The sequence below is a fragment of the Euprymna scolopes genome, chromosome 2 (assembly GCF_053919585.1).
Source record: "Euprymna scolopes isolate OS-2025 chromosome 2, ASM5391958v1, whole genome shotgun sequence".
NCBI classification, from domain to species: Eukaryota; Metazoa; Mollusca; class Cephalopoda; order Sepiida; family Sepiolidae; genus Euprymna; species Euprymna scolopes.
In genome coordinates this window covers 73529011-73546175 of record NC_136483.1, presented here as the reverse complement: position 1 = coordinate 73546175, position 17165 = coordinate 73529011, and the positions used below count along the sequence as shown (strand labels likewise).

General features: G+C 32.5%; 1 protein-coding gene across 1 annotated transcript in view; it reads left to right on the top strand.

Moving 5' to 3' along the window:
- LOC145292386 (stalled ribosome sensor GCN1-like) overlaps positions 1-10588 on the top strand; it is a 113606-nt gene extending 103018 nt beyond the window's left edge. Inside the window, exons 42-51 of the mRNA XM_080138717.1 lie at positions 557-700; positions 1818-2087; positions 3053-3166; positions 3916-4146; positions 5504-5697; positions 6181-6392; positions 7163-7311; positions 7604-7708; positions 8835-9053; positions 10348-10588. Of these exons, the coding sequence (XP_079994843.1) occupies positions 557-700; positions 1818-2087; positions 3053-3166; positions 3916-4146; positions 5504-5697; positions 6181-6392; positions 7163-7311; positions 7604-7708; positions 8835-9053; positions 10348-10476 (1767 nt within the window). The 3' untranslated portion in view covers positions 10477-10588. The remainder of the gene's footprint in view (positions 1-556; positions 701-1817; positions 2088-3052; positions 3167-3915; positions 4147-5503; positions 5698-6180; positions 6393-7162; positions 7312-7603; positions 7709-8834; positions 9054-10347) is intronic.
- Positions 10589-17165: the final 6577 nt, after the last annotated feature.

The window sequence follows — 17165 nt, the reverse complement described above, 5'->3', positions numbered from 1 at the left end:
TAAATACGAAAAAAAAACACTTCATCATAAACAAAGTTTATTTTTTTAAAGTAGGTAAACATTTTTCATTGCTTAATTGAAAAACCTTATCATTTGATGTTCGAAAAATGAACGTTATAATTTATATAAAAATCTCCCTTTTTGGCACCTTGACCAAATGAAAGTTTCTTTGTATATAAAAAAAAAAAAAAAAAAATTATTTCTTTGTTCTACTTATTTCACCGTCCTAAATTATCTATGACAAAATAACGTTTCCTAATTCCAATTATTTTTTTATTTTTTTTTTTTTTTGTGAAATGACGTTTTTAATTTTACTGGATAATTTAATTTGAAGCCATTGCAATTTCATTCATGGTTGCTAATAGTTAAAAGAAAAAATAATATAGAAAAAAAACATTTAAAAAAAAAAAAAAAAAAAACTTCAACTGTTCTGTTTTGAATTCTCTGCTTTTATGTTTTCAATTAGATTTTTTTCCCATAATTTCGTTAAAATTGTCTTATATCTCTAACACATACATTGAAAATGAAATGCTTATGTATTTTATTTTTTTTAAAGCTAATCGCCCCTCCTGTCAATACAAGAGCACTTGCATTTCTCTCGTCTGTTGCGGGTGATGTGCTGAGCAAACATCTGAACAAGATCCTACCGGCCTTATTGTCTTCACTCAGTAACGCTATTGGTACACCAAAAGAAGAAGAGGTAGGTGCATCTGTTTCAAATCCATTTAAGATGTTCAAATGAAACTGAAAACAGCATCTGTATTCACAAATATTAAAACAAATTAAATTCATTTTTTTTTTTAATTTGAAATAAAAATATCGATTTTAGTATTTAATTATTCAATTAATATTATCAAGAAGATAAATCTAAAATGTTAATTCATTTTTATCTTTTTTTTTGTTTGTTGTCAGTAAAGGTGTTTTTTTTTTTTCCTTTTTCTTATTGGCTAACCTTGTGTTATAAACGAGAATAGCTACAAGAATATGTTTAAATCAACTAAATTCTTTTTTAACTGTATGAAAAACCACTCAAAAATCTGTTGAAAATATAAAGAAAAAAAACCTTTCTCATATAATTTTATTACATCATGGTTTGAAATTTGTTTTAAATCTGGTACAAAATACAGTAAAATTTCCTGAGTTTTCTGAAGCAAGCGACATTGGTATTTATACTTGAAATTAAAATGAAAAAAGAAAGGGAAAAAGTGTTTTTTGTATATGTAGGGAAAATTGTGGCTAACCATTAAAGCTTCTGTCCATCATGTAGAGTCAAGTTGTCGGGGGGCAGGGAGGAAAGAATCAAAATGGCAGTGCCCATAGCTTTTATAACTGGGCGGTCTTGCAAAGTGATAGAATGTGTAAAATCGCGCCGCTCAGCTGCATAAAAGGAGGTCGTAGGTAGAACAAGGACAAGTGGTGACAAGAATCTTTGTAGATGGTCGTACGAGAATCCTTGGAGATGGGTGTTGCATGATCCTGTCTTGCTTTATTTTTTTTATTTATTTTTTTTATTTATTACTCTCTTTTTCCCCTTCCTTCCTTTTTGTGTGTTGCAGTATGTAATGAATTTCGCTTGTTGACCACAATATAGTGAGCATTAATCTTGCCGTCTCTTTTGCGTTATTCTAGCTATGCTCAGTTCTCTCCTCTTTCAGGTGACTGGCTCCAGCCAACATATTGAAGACTTCACAGTTGAAAAAAATTGTTTTGCTGAATAAATTTTAAAAAATTGTTTTTTAATCTAAAAACTGAAAATTATACTTAATGTCTATTTTAGTGTTTTTCTAATTTTTCTTAATATTTTTTCTTTCTGCTAGGAATTGGGTTATTGTGAATCAGTCGTACTCTCCGTGACAGATGATTTGGGTACAAATACAATTCTGAATGAATTGCTGAGTTCGGCCAATAATTCTTCCCCTGAAATTTCTTGTGCAGCAGTAAACATTTTGAAGGCGTTCTGCAGCAAAACAAAAGCTGATTACTCTTCGTATTATCCACAATTACTGCGGGTACTTATTGCTTTATTTGTCCGAGAGGACAATCGCGTGCTGCTCGCGGCTTGGAAATGTTTGGATGCCATCACGAAGGTAAAGCTTGGGTGTTTAATCTCATTTTAATATTAATGTCCAATTGTAGAAAAAGGATTATCTGTATTACTCTTGCCAAAGAAGCTTGTGATATTTTTAGTAGTTTTTTGCTTGTTTGTGTACAGCCTAATAATCACATTGCTTGAACAATCATTACCAAACTTGGTCAGTCCTGCGTTTGACCTTAAAAGGCATCCAGTGGTGATGCCCCATTTGAAGAATGTGAAGTTGCCCTTTAGTTACCATTGTTTCCAAGTTCACTTTCACTCTGAGTGATAATACTGTTAGGGCATCTGGTGCTACCAGATCAGGTTGTCTGAAGATACTGGTTGCCTGAACAAAAATGCACCAAACAATGATGTTATTGTTTTTTGTTTTGCTTTCCTTTCCAAAACTCAATCATGTTCTGCAAAGTCAAAAGCAAAAACAATTTTCTACAAAACAATCCAACCAAACTTCATGGTCATGATCTAATTGAAAATTGATTTAATTTTTGGGTCTGAAGGTCATGAAAGGTGAAAGTCACACATTTGATAACTTTGGTTCTGATCATGTTAAAGACTCTCTATTTGACCTTCATTGTAGCCAACTAAGTCCTGCATCTTCTGACTATAACCTTGAATTGTTTAGTCAGAATTGTTTGACAGAATTTCAACTTCCGATTTTTCCAAATTTGATGTATTAATCTTTGATAACAGTAAGCAACATGCAAAACTTGAGTCTTATCAAATAGTTTTTGAACGTTCAATGTTTTTATGGCATAACTTCAAGAATATTTTATACAATATGAAGAAATAAGATCCAGGGAAGATTTTTAGAGCTATCCTTACATTTTTAGGTGAAAGTATTCAATCTCATAACTTGTTTCTGTCATCAAATTGCAACAGCCTCTTCAGTTTGTTTCAAAGGATTTGTTTTATAGCTCATTCTCTTCATTTTATTTTAAAAAAATTTTTTTTAAACAGGAATTGAAAAATGCTGATGCAAATGACACCATCCAACAAGTTCGATTGGCTATCAGATTTGCTACGTCAGATTTCAAGGGAAAACATCTGCCAGGATTTAGTATTGTTGGCAAAGTAAGTTTCTCTTTTTGTTGTTGCCTCACTTTAGAAGATGAATGCAAATAAAATAATTGGTTGTATTAGAAGAATTGAGCTTAAAGATGAACCCAAAATGTTTTCTTCTAGATAGGATGTTAAATATCTGACTTTATCACTTGAAAGTTTCCATGCATAAAAGAAAGGAAAAGAGGGAACGGAAGGAAGCAGAGGAAAGAAGAAATGTTGAAAATGTGAAATGTCAAATGTTGCGTAAACGAAACGTTCAAATTTCTTCATTGAAATTTAACAAAAAAAAAAAATGAAATACCATCACAACATGTTGGGGGGGGGGGGTATCAAATGACATAATTACCTTTTCATAATGTTGTAAAAATGTTTAAATCCAGCTTGGAAATTGCTAAAAAAATGTCTTCGGTTTCCTGATTATAAACAATGCATTTAAAAAAATGTTATCTTCATTGTAAATTTTCAAAATAATTACATGATTGGAAAGAAAACATGCTTGACTGACGTTTCGTTAAAGGGGAAAATTTTTCATTTTTAAAAATTTATTTTGATTTAGTTTTGTTTTAACGATTTCAAGTAGTGAATAGGAATTGAATTTCAAATGTCAACAAGTACAAATGACCAGAAACATTTCTCTATATGATGTAATTGTATTGATATTTGATTTGTGCATTTGTAGATTCTAATGAAACTCTAGGCTCGTATATTGCATTTTCCATTCAAGACTGCTTATGTTGTATGGGTTTTGCTTTTATCAGGGTGTGGCTCCATTACTTCCCATTTTTCGTGATGGAATTTTGAATGGAAGCCCAGAATTGAAAGAATTGGCAGCTGACGGCTTAGGTGAGATTATCAATTTGACCAGTGGACCTGCCCTCATACCGTCTGTCATTCACATAACTGGACCACTCATCCGTATTCTTGGTGACCGGTTCCCAGGAAATGTCAAAGTGGCTGTTTTGGCAACATTGACTCTGTTGCTTAGTAAGGTAAGAAATTTTTTTTGAAGGCTAAAACAAATCTGAGATATTTCACATAAATTTCTTGTAGATCAAAAACATTTTTTTTTTTTTTTTTCTTGTTATGAAGTACAAACATAGCAAAGAGAAGGTAGGCTTAACAGAACTATTGTTGAAAAGTGGAAAAAAAACTTTAGGTACTTTAGAAACAGTTTTAAACAAACTTAAATTTAAATTGCATATTTGAACAGAATAGAAATTTTGTTAGAAAGTTGAATTGTGAAAAGAATTTTATCAAATTTTATGCAATGCACATATTCCACGTTTTATATAATTCAAACTGGTTTTGAATTTGCAAATGAATTTCATTCAATGAAATCCTGCTTGAGTTTAAGTGATTCACCTTGTTTGTAATTACATCTCTTTTTCTTGCAACTTTCCATAAAAGTTGATTCACATCGAGAAAATTAAGGCTTTATTTTTTATGAGAGTTGGGAGGGTGTGTGATAATAAAATAATTTAAGATAGTTTTTTTTTTGTTTGTTTTTTTTTTTAAGCAAAAATAATTTGCTTTGCACTAATGCCAAATATTCTTTGTCTTTTTCAAATTATAAAAAATGTCACTTATTTTAAATCAAAATAATGTTTATATTATTTTGATTTTTCTTCTGTTCCTATTCTGAGTTTTCTCCTCAACGTTTTGGCCGATGTAACCTGCAACCTACTTTAGGTGTATCTTGTCGAATTCGGGAATCTGCACAAAATTTTGAATGAAGGCTTTTATTTAATCCATGGGTGTAGCATGCTCTCTTTCTGTTTGCTATTACCAGGTAAAAGTAATTATTTTATTCTTATTATTGGCCACAATGGGGATTGAACAAGGATGGCGGCGTAACGGTTAAAGTACTAAGTAATATTCAATTGTAAGTGGCAGTTTGAAATTCTGTACAGATTCACAAGTTCAATAGAAAGATTCCAGTGTTCGACAAGATACATTTGAAGAAGGTCAAAGCTTACATTGGTTGAAATATTTTGAGAATAATACTCAAGATGAAAACAGTAGTTTGAATAATACCAATTATCAACCCTCATCTAAAAAATTCTGGAATGTGTAGGTTATCATGTTAATTTCTTTAAATTTGTAAAGCGCATCCTTTAGATTTCCGTGAGATTTGCCTGTTAACATTGTAAAAACTGTTTTAGTACTTTATGTCTATTCTGCCTTTTTTTTTTTTTTTTTTTTTATCAAATCTTTTCCTAATATAGAAATTATATTTATTAATGATAATTAAAGAAGTTATTTTAGCAAATTTTGTCATTTCACTTTATTGGCCTTCCTAATTCCAAAATCTTTTTTCTTTATTTTTTTAATTTTTTTTTTTCCTAGGTTGGTTCCAGTATGAAGCCATTCCTTCCACAATTACAGACAACTTTTACAAAAGCCTTGAACGATTCCAACCGTACCGTTCGTCTCAAGGCTGCTGCAGCCATGGGTGGTTTGATTCTTATTCACACTCGTGTCGATCCACTCATTACGGAACTTCACACAAACATCAAGAATACAGATGATACCAGTATCAGGTTTCATATCAGTTTCACTCGTTCTCTTTATTTATCAAATCGGCAGAAAAGCAATTGTGTTTTTAAAATCTATAGAAACTTTCTATTAACTACAAAATTACAATAAGCCATTTTTGCATAATATGCTCCCACCTCCAAGGAATTCTATGATAAAAAAAAAAAAATTAATGACAATTTTACTTATTCAATACTGAATTAACTTTATAATTAATAGTTATATTAGCTAATTAATTAATATACCGTAATAGTATATTTTATTTTTTCTTGTTTGAAAAATGTCATCTATGGAAATCGGTTAAAAATTCTCCATTGTGTATTTTCTAGTCACGCTAGCATTGGCTTCTTTTTTTTTTATACCCTGTTTGTATGTAACTAAGGAGGTGGGGATCTTCTTTTTTTTTTTTTTTTTTTCTTCCTCCTCTACCCCTCTCCCTCTATCATTGTATATATTCTTCTTCTCATTGTATATCTTTCATTTTTCAGGGACACAACTTTGCAAGCTCTCCGCAGTTGTATTGTGGGAGGCAAAGAGAAATTTTCTGACAATTTACGCAAGACTATACTGCTTTCCCTCTTAAAAATGTTAAGCAGTGCAGAAGATACAACCAGAATGACTGCTTCGGGCTGCTTAGGTGCCCTCACACTCTGCCTGTCCGATGATGCTATCACAGATTTGATGATAAATCACTTGTTAGGTAAGTTTTAAAAAAGAAACAATTTCTTTCTTTTTTTTTTTTTTTTCCATAAATTAATTTTGAAGGTTGTTTTTAGCTACGGGCTGAAGTCCTGGCCAACTTTATAAGTAGCCGAGAGATACAATATTTTGGCGTTTTCGACAAGAGGCAAGTTTTACAATCAAAGATCCTTTTAGCTGCTGACATTTCACTGCTATTCCTCCTTGAAAATGAAATGATAGGATTCTGATCATAGCAATAATTAAATACAAATTCTCTAAAACAAAATAAAAATCATTGAAATATGCATTTGCATGTTCAAAATTATCTGTCAATGCATTTCTACAAATTTATCAATAATTTATATCAATAATTATGAATAATTATCAATTAGCTTATTATGGTTCTTATTTTGTGATATAAAAATAATTTTAGAAATTTTCTGTCAGATTTTAACTGTTGCCTCAATTACATTAAAAAATTCATATTGCTTCTAGTAAAAGACCCTAATTACAGGAAACTCCGGGCCTGAAATAGGGATGGCCATGATTGACATTTAATAGAATAATCTTTTTGGTTTACAATTTTTTTTTGGTATATATAATACTAAATACTTCAAGAGTTTTAATAATTCTGAACTTTGAAAAAAAAAAAAAAAAGCAACAAATATGATTGGCTAGAGTAAAACACGATCATTGTTGAAAACTTTCTATGTTTTTAGATAAAGGCAATATGTGAGCATGTTTGTCGAAGCGTAACAATTTAAGAATTTTTAAATTCTAATTTTACAGATACAGACCCTGGAGTTGAATGGACTTTGCGGCATGGTCGCAGTGTTGCCTTGGCTGTAGCTATCAAAGAAGGAATTTACCCAAAATTAACGCCGGCCATGCAAGAATCAGTGTTGCAGGTTATTGCACAGTTGACCACAGCTGATCGAGTGAGTACATAATTGCATTTCTATCTCTTAGACGTCAAAATTGTAAAGATTGATTTTTACCAAATTTATTGTCTCACAAAAGACTGATTTTAGGAATAATTTAGATTCATCATCATCACCACCATCATAATTTATTTCACATCAGTTTTACATGTGCATATTTGTTGGATGATTTTTAGAAATTTTTTAATGCTTTCTGGACCATTACAACTGTCAAAAACAGTAATCAAATTTGAAGAGATTTTGAACATTTTTTTGGTTGTTAATTGTATTTTATTTTATACTTTCTTAGATTCCAATTTGTTTAAGTGGACTTCGAGCAGCCGCCTATTTAATATGCCAACAAGTCAGTAATGAAGATGTGCCGAAGCCAGAGTTAGTGTCGCTGCTTGTTAAGGTATTTAATCTTTGACACTTTTTTTTTTTTTTTTTTTTTTTATAAATGTTTGCTCCAGTTTTAAAAATTTTTTGCAACATTTTCACAAAACGCTTATTTTCTAAACTAAGTCTTTTGGTTTCTGTGCTACCGACTGTAAATAAAAAAAAATCGTCAATCCTCGTCTCAAAAATTCAGAACGATAAATTAATTTTTGTTTTAATTCTTACATTTCTTTTTTGTATGCGAGTGACACTAAAATTATAATTGCGAATTAAGACTTTTACCTATTCATGTCTGACAGAATGAGAACATGCTACCCCTGTGGAATAAATAAAGGGTTCCATTCAAAATTCCATGCAAATTCCAGAGTTCAACAGTAAGATTCCTAAATTTGATAACAAACACCTGAAGGTCAGAGGTTACATCGAACGAAACATAAAAATAACACTCAAGATGAGAGCAGTAGTCTGAATCATCGAAATAATATGAATAATCAATCATCATCTCAAAGCTTTCGAAATGTAATGCAATAAATCATGATCTACTTTTAATAAGAAAAACATTTCTCAGCAAAATCAATATGAAAGAATTGTTTGGAAAAACTTAAGTAGCCACTATAAGTTTGTAGATAATAATTATCAGTCAACGTAAAAACATACAAAGACCTGACGAATGATATCAACTATAAAGTAATACACTAAAGCATCTCACCTTTGTACATCATCACCTTTCATACATTTAAAAAAATGTGATTGTCAGATCAGCAGAAATGATTGGTAATTAATCTTTTGCTATGCGGATAAAAAAAAGTTGTAATTTTACACATTTTAAAATCAGTTGTTCCAAAATTAAATTATGTCTTATCAATTTAAAACCGTACAATTTTAAATAATTACATTTCAAAAGTTGACATGTTATTAAGAGTAAATTATACGCATTGATGTAGGAAACACTGGAATTTCTACGGCGTTTTGCTTGTCACAGTATATAAATAGAAATTATTATTTGGGAATTACTGTAGGAAATGAATTGTACAGAAATGCATAACTTGAAGTATAAAAACTTGTATTAAAATGACTCGATTCAGTGTTAAATGATTCAAAAAGAATTGCTATGAAACAACGAAAAAAAATTTTTTTTGCAGGGAATGAAGCACGAGTCCAATGAAGTGAAACAATTATGTGGTCAGTTGTCGACTTATATTTCAAATGCAGTTGGCAAACCACTACCCAATCCTGTCTTGAAAAGCCTCATTCCTGCATTGGTGATGGGTACCAAAGAGAAAAACACAGTCGTCAAAGGCAACAGTGAGTATGGACTGCTAGCCCTGCTCCATTTGCAGGAAGGACAAAAAATTTATGAGGTGAGTACATTGGCAGAAGTTTTTTTTGAATTCACAAATAATGTTTAAAAGGACATTTTTGGGAAGTATTATATTTAACAGTATTTGGGGTGAGAGGTGATAACAGTTAAAAAGGAGAGAGATGATTATTTGTGCACTAAAAATCATCCAGTTATGCAAAGCTGAATATTCTCTGAATAGCCAATGTCAAAAAGTTGTAAAAAAAAAAAAACAACTACATTGCATTTATGAGATTGAATTTAATGCTTTTTTTTTTTTTTTTTTTTCTTTTTCAATGCAAAAAAAAAAAACGAATTGCATATTCTCTGTCTCTCTGCAGAACTGTATCTCATCATTAAGATGGGTCTTTCCATGTTTTCATTTTACTTAAGGTCTCAAAAATCAAAGGGCTTTTTGCCAAAGCTAGTTTTTGATTCCTTTAGATATGATGTTCAATCACGATTCTCGTCTAACTCTCAAAAGTTGAGTCAGTAAAACAATGAAGAACATTAGTTTTCCTTTTCACAATTGACCTCTTCGTTAGGTTGTAGTTTATCTTTATTGTGTTGTAGTTTATCTTTATTGTGTTGTAGTTTATCTTTATTGTGGTTGTTTCTGAATTTTACTCAAGTTCAGGACAACAATTTATTTGATCTGGTAGATTATCCAGCTAAATGCTGTTATTTGAGGTCAGTTCATTAGGAGGTGCACCATTCCTCATATGAGGCAATGTATATTTGGATTTCGAATACTATGTTATTTTTTAATATTTGATCAGTTTACTTGTACGGTGAAGTATTTTCATGTCAGGTTGTCTTGCTACACCCTTACACATGGAGATCGAAGACACTCAAAGGATTCAAACCCTAATTCAGTAATTAAAATTTGTGGGTGAGCAGGTTGTACAGAAGACATCTTCATAGCTGTATTTTTTTGCAAGGAAGTTTTGCCATCATTCCAAATACAGTGCCTGTTATTCCCAAATAGTCGTCCATCTAATCCTAGCCAGGCTTAACTTCAGTGAGATAATGAGACCCATAGTATGCACATGATTATGCTGTCAAATTAAAAATTTTCAAAACTGTTTTTATATATATTTATTAAGCATATTCTTAATTATCTCATTTCACTGTTGAATTAACCGTTTTTATAAAGAATAACAATACACATTAGACACAGAAACCAGTTAAATATATTAGTCCAGACTTTGATAATTTGATAATTGTGGCTTAATTTCTAATGACCCCATCTCTGGTTTAACTCGACAAAACTCATCCGAGCAATATAAAAAATGACATATTTTTTTTTTCTTCAGGCTACCCAAAAAATCCTTGATGCAGGAATGCAAGAAGCACTTCAAGATGTCTATGCTAAAACTCTAAAGAAACTCCTTTCTCAACCCATGCCAGTACCTGAAGAGATTGATGATTCGCTTCTTCTTTAGCCATAACATAATCTCACAAAACTTTTTCTGTCAGCTGGAATTAAGTAAAATAAGTGACTTTTTAAAAAATTGTGCAAAACAGAATAAAGATAAAATAAATCTTTGAAATTCATTTTTTTTTTTTTGTGTTGGTAAAGAATCCTATTTTCTTTTATTCTATTTCCTTATTTAGCAAATTCAATTTTTCTTCCCCCCTCCACACACACATTTATATTTCCTGACTAAACAACATTAAAAAAAAAACATACTATTGCAATAAAATCCAAGTTTTCTTATATGCAATAAAACTTTGAATTTTGTTTTAAGAAACAGCAGATCTCTTTAAAAAAAAAAAAAAAAAAAATGATCTTCCAGTTTTTATATCAACTAAACATCTGTCTTGTCTTTCATTTTAACTTTTAGCAATCGTCCCTCATCTGGTTTGCTACAGTTTCCTGAGAAAAATCAATACCTCACACACACTTTTTTTTTTTTATATAAACCTATATCAAGGAGTTTTTTTTTTTTTTTTTTTTTTTTTTTTTTTCAGTTAATTTGTTACTATGTTTACAGTAAACTTAAAAAAAAAATTAATGAAACCAGTATTACAACTCACCATCAATTTTGAAATTATTAAGAGACAAAGGCCCGTAATGTCACAAGTCGCGTGGGCAAGACGGCTAAAGTGTTTGCTTTTTTTCACCTTCTTTTCCTCTTAGCATTGTAGGTTCAAACCTGGCTACTGTGGCTGATTTTTTTTTTTTTTTTTTTTTTTTTTTTTTTGCTCGCACGGGTACTCGCTGCTATTTAAATTTTTTTTTTTTTTGGGGGGGGGGGGGTTGGATTGCCTTACTGTACCACCTCTCCACACTAGGACAATGCTGGGTACCCCTGCCAGTAAAATAATAATTACAAAATCTGCATTAATCAAAATATCATGTTTAAGCATATTTTACAAATGCGCAATGCCGAGCAGTCTGCTAGTAAAATTTGGAATGTTTTGGTGTATTTGGGGATCAGAAAATTTTGTGCCTATTTTCTGATGCCAAAAATGATTCTTTTAGTTGCTTTTTGTTTGCTTTTGTTTAAAAACTTGATTTTTTCCATTGTTGGTACTAATGATAAATATTTATTGATTTTAAACTACCAGTAAAATGAAAATCTATAGATTACCCCCCCCCCTCCTCCTCCTCCTCCTCCCCCCCACACATACACCCACACACAAATGTATTTTTATATTTACAAAAATATATGCACATATTACACGGGTGTTCATGACAATCTGAAAAAAATAACTATATGGCTAAATATTTAGAGATATTAATAGAATCGGAATCAGTAATTGTATTGGAATTGGAGAAAAATATAGAAATCATTCCATCACTAATATATGTGTGTATATATATATATATATATATATATATATATATATATATATAACGATTGTTTCTTATTGAAAATGAAAAAAAAAACAGTAAAAAGAACTTACTGTCCTCTGGTCTAAACAAGAGGGAATTGGGGACTCTTTCCCAAGATGCTTATAACATTCCAGTAAAGCAACTGGCCCTGACGGCATCCCAATTATTGTGTTAAAAAAGCTTCAACCAGAACTTGCTCCCATACTTACGAAACTGTTTAAGCGTTACCTTAAGGAAAATGCTTTCCGACTCCCTGGAAAACCTCATCAGTGTGCCCTGTATTTAAGAATTCAGGTGATAAGTCATCTCCCTCTCAGTACAGACCAATAAGTCTCCTGTGTGTTATGAGTAAGTTGCTGGAATCCATATTAAATAGAGAAATAGTCAACCACCTCAACAGAAACAATCTTCTTAGTGACACACAATATGGTTTTCGTTCTGCAAGATCTACCGCAGATGTGCTAATGGTTATATCTCACAGGATCAGTGAATCTCTTGACAAAGGCTTCCTTTCTAGGGCAATTGCTCTTGACATATCAAAGGCCTTTGACAAGGTATGGCATAAGGGCCTACTTCACAAGATTTCCAGCTACAGTATAACTGGAAATGTTTTCTCAATCATTAAATCATTTCTCTCCGATAGGCTCATAAGAGTAGTGGTCGATGGACAAAAATCAGAGGCCTGCAGTATTAATGCTGGAGTCCCTTAAGGGTTAATCCTGGGCCCAACTCTCTTCCTGATCTACATCAATGATCTCCCTAAACACATAAATCATTCGTTGACATCTATGCTGATGACGCGACCATCTACGGCAACACATCAAAGGCTGTTAATGACAAAGTTCTCTCTGATTCTCTCTCCTCTGATCTCGAGCGCGTGGTTCAGTGGGGGAAGTCGTGGCTGGTTACCTTTAATGCATCTAAAACCAAACTTCTATCTTCAACGCTCTGATCCCCATCTGGCATCAATTGAAATGGATGGCTCTCGTTTGGGAGAAGCCCCGTGTTTTGACAAGCTTCTGTTGCCAAGGTCGCTGGAAAGATGGTGGGATCCTTCTACCGCTCCAGAAGATATCTCATTACTGATGCAATTCTCTATCTATATAAAAGCCAAGTACGTCCAAGGATGGAATACTGCTGCCATATCTGGGCAGGAGCTGCTAAAAACAGCCTATCCTGCCTTGACAGAGTATAAAATAGACTTCGTGGCTTAGTGGTGGATGCCCTTTTCTCTACCCTGCAACCTCTCTCCCACAGAAGAGACGTTGAGAGCCTATCCTTGTTTTATCGTTATTTCCATGGCAGGTGCTCGTCTGAACTCCAATCTTTCACGAAAAACACCCGTCTAACTGAATCCACTGTGAAAAATTTCCCCTACTCTTTATCTGTGCCTAAATCAAAACGTGGATTCCATGAACAAAGCTTCTTTCCTAGAACTGCACGCCTGTGAAACTCTGTTCCGTCTGCCTGCTTCCCTCCTGACTACAACTTGGATGTCTTCATCCAACGTTGACAAATTCCTAATGAACCGCCCCCTTAAGTAAACACTTCATCAAATCTCCACACTAACGTACTGTACTTGCAATAACCCTTATCCCTGAGTGGCTTCCGGGCCTTGATAAGTGATGACCACCGTGTAAAAAAAAAAAAAAAAAAAAAACGTGACTACGTAGACAATAAACATGCTGTGAAAGCACAAGAGATGAACACAAAATTAAAGATTTGAAACCAGATTTATTTTATAATAAAAAAACTTGTGAAAAAGCTATATTCTCACCACAGTTCATGCTGGCTGAGAAATTTGTTTCTTGCTAATGGAGTCAGAGATGGTTTCGTGGCCATGTTTGAATCTTGACCGGCAATAATCATGATTAGAACTGTGAAAGCAGAATATTCTTTTCATTCTTTTGACTCTCGAGTATATATCCGACACACTTAATCAACCGAGAACCACATCCGTCTATATAAAACATAAGATATTAATAGATATATACTCAAGAGTCAAAACAATGAAAAGAATGTTGTTGTTGCAGCCCTAATTATGATTCCCTGCACTGATGATTCCTGAAAAGATGAAACACTACTGTATGTAGGTATTAAAAATAATTATAGTAAAATATATCATTCAAACACTACCGTATTTGAATACATGGTTAAGTGGCAGTTTTAGTCATTTAGAACTGCTTTAAAGCTTCACCACTCACTCTTTTTTCAACAAAATTTCAAACAATTATTACAGTTTATAGATCACCTTCTCAGCTATATTGTGAAAAATTTTTTTTCAATTTTCGTTAAGTAAAACAAAAGTTAAGATGAATTTTCTGGTGTTCAAAATCGTAAAAAAGGCAAGGAGGTGAGCGACACTTTTATGACTGGTTTCCATAGCGACCAAGTTGCTTCAGCGACTACTGTTACTACTAATTTGAAAAGAGAAGTAACAAGTGAAACCGCGTGAAAGGGAGATAATTAGGATGATTTTATTGAAAGCAGACGAGTGCCATACATTGTTATTACATATGTGTTTATGGGCGCAAAAAAAATAAGACTGAAATTAAACAAAGAACAAGTGAAATTATTGGAAGCTTGGAAAAATGTATTATAATAGAAAAATGCAAGCATGAAAAGTAATATGGTTAAGTTTAAACATGGAAAAGAAAACGATGATATTCTAGTAAAAAATATAATAAATTTATAACTTAAAATATTGCAGCATTAAGAATTTTTTAAATTCAATTTATAACATTATTTAATCAATTCTTAATGCTGCAATATTTTAAGTTATAAATTTATATTTTTTACTAGAATGTCTTGTCCTTTTCTTTTCCAGTTTTAACAGCTAGTCCTTTACTTTTCCATGTTTAAGCTTAACCATATTACCTTTCATGCTTGCATTTTTCTATCATAATATATATATGTATATGCAACATGGCCGTTACATTTTCACTTGGACCCAATACGTATACAGAGACAGTCGCAAAAGAACAAAGGAAAGAAATTTGGCTTCAGTTTTTCAGTTGAAACTCTCTGCTGGATTTACTGTGAAAGCTGCTGGTTTCATGGAGAGCTGTTCATGCTACAGTCATGTTCATGCTAGTCAATTGGTGTTGAAAAAACAAACTAAACGTAATTGATTTTAGACGAGATTTCTTATATGCAAAAATATCTGTATTTATTGCGTTTATATATTTTATTCTTTGCTCCAAAATAAAAAAGATTAAAAAAAGTGTTTTCTTGCAAAAAAATCGAGTTTTGTGATTTTTCTTCGTTGTTGATGAAAAAATTGTTCCTATTTTGAACATGCATAGTCATGGCGTATTTCTGGAAGTGTCAAGTTTTAGCCGATGGTGTGCTTTTGTTTACAAATATGGGAGTGGTTAGCTGGCACAAGTGCTTCCCATGATTTGTGTGTTTGGTATAACTCAACCAACGACCAAACCCTATTATTTCAACTTATTAGCAAACACTGTACTGTACTATACTGAAACAGCACTCATCCTAGACAGGTTGAATTGACTTCCTCTAAAAGAGGAAGTTTTATGGGAGTATGAAATTTATAAGTGATCCCCAGTCGCATAAATATCCCCATTAGGGGAGATGATTATACTATGTTTTTGCAGGGAGGTGTCAATGTCTTTCTACCTGGTATTAAACAGTGACCCATCTTGTACTGACCAGGCTCAACATTACTTAACTTTGGTGATCCAATGAGAACCGGTGTGTCAACGTGATTATGCCATATATTATTAGCAGACACCCTAACAATTATGCCATAGTTTTGTACGAAAGCAGTAAAAAGGATTTGAAATTTCTTCATGAAAATTCAGATGCAACTCTGATTTTTGTGAAATTTAAATGAGTTTTAGACATCAATTAATATTCTCCAATTTTCAGTTTCTTTCAATTATTTTTAAAGGGTTTTTTGAGGTATAATATGGACACAACATCTCATTTTAACATTCAAATATTTCAGGTTTGCATTAAATCTGATCCATAGTAATTAGACACCAATTAAAACAAAACTTTCTGAATTTCAATTGTTTCTTAATACCCCTTAAACTTAAGCATTAGATTTTTGACATATTCTAAAATCAAAATGGTGTTATAGATTTTGATCAAAAATTGGAACTAGGTTTCTAGACATAATATTTGCAAGGGAACATGAAAGTGGTTACAAAACTGTTCTGGTTCAGGGAATTGATATTATCCATCCTGAGATGGGTATTCTAAAATATAGTTATGTGGCAAACTATTTCTTTTTGAGTTCTTTCACACAAAGGAATAAATACATAATCCAATTAAAATATGTTTGTGTGGAAGGCACTTCCACTGAACTGTTTGTATATTGTTTTTCCACTTTTCAGATAGTCAAATTTTTTTATGTCAATCTGAAGCCGTGTAACATTGTGCATATGAGCGCGTGGGAAAATAGCAGCAGCAGCGAAAGATGGCTGGCTTGCGAAGAGATTAGCAGCAGCAGCAGTAGTAGCCAGAAAATATGCATATGCATGAATAAAAAAAAAAAATAAAAAAAAAATTAAAAAAAAAAAAAGACCGCGCGGGAGAAGGAGTCAACGTGAGGGGAGGGCATGAAAAGCAAAGATGGTTGGAGAAACGTTTGCCATGTGAAATTCACATCTGGTGTCAAAAGTAATGGTAATAACCTTTTTTTTTAAGCAACGTTGAGCCTGGTCAGTACTAAATGGGTGACCATTTGGGACTTCCAGGTGCTGTATGTGCTCTCTGATTATGTCGGCATTGTTTCCAGTCGTCCTGGACTTCTCCTTGCTACTGGACCCAAACAGTGTTGATTCAGGAGAGGTGTGGTTAGGTATTGCGTGACCCTTGCTTCACAATTACACGCACAACTGCCCCTACAGGGGGTATCTTTTGTCTTTGACTGAACAGAGGCATCGATCAAACCTTTTTTTTTTTTTTTTTTTTTTTTAAAAGTGACCCAGATTTTTATTCATTTCCAGTTTTATTTTTATGAATTACTAAAGTAAAGTGTAATTACAGCCGAAACAAACACTTGATGTGTTGAGACAAATGGAAGCAAAATCCACCGATTGTGGCATATGTATTGGCGCCCACTGACTCATCATGCTATCATATTTCTTGTTACCTAAACTCATTAATGGTCCCTGCAGTGCTCTGTTAATGGAGTTACGGCTCCTGGGACATCCGGGTTGTTAGGCTCTGAAAATTTTGCCAAAGAAGACGTGTATTCATTTTTTCTATCTCTTTTCAATCAAAACTCATCCGGCTGTCCCATCGTGGTATGCAACCTTGATT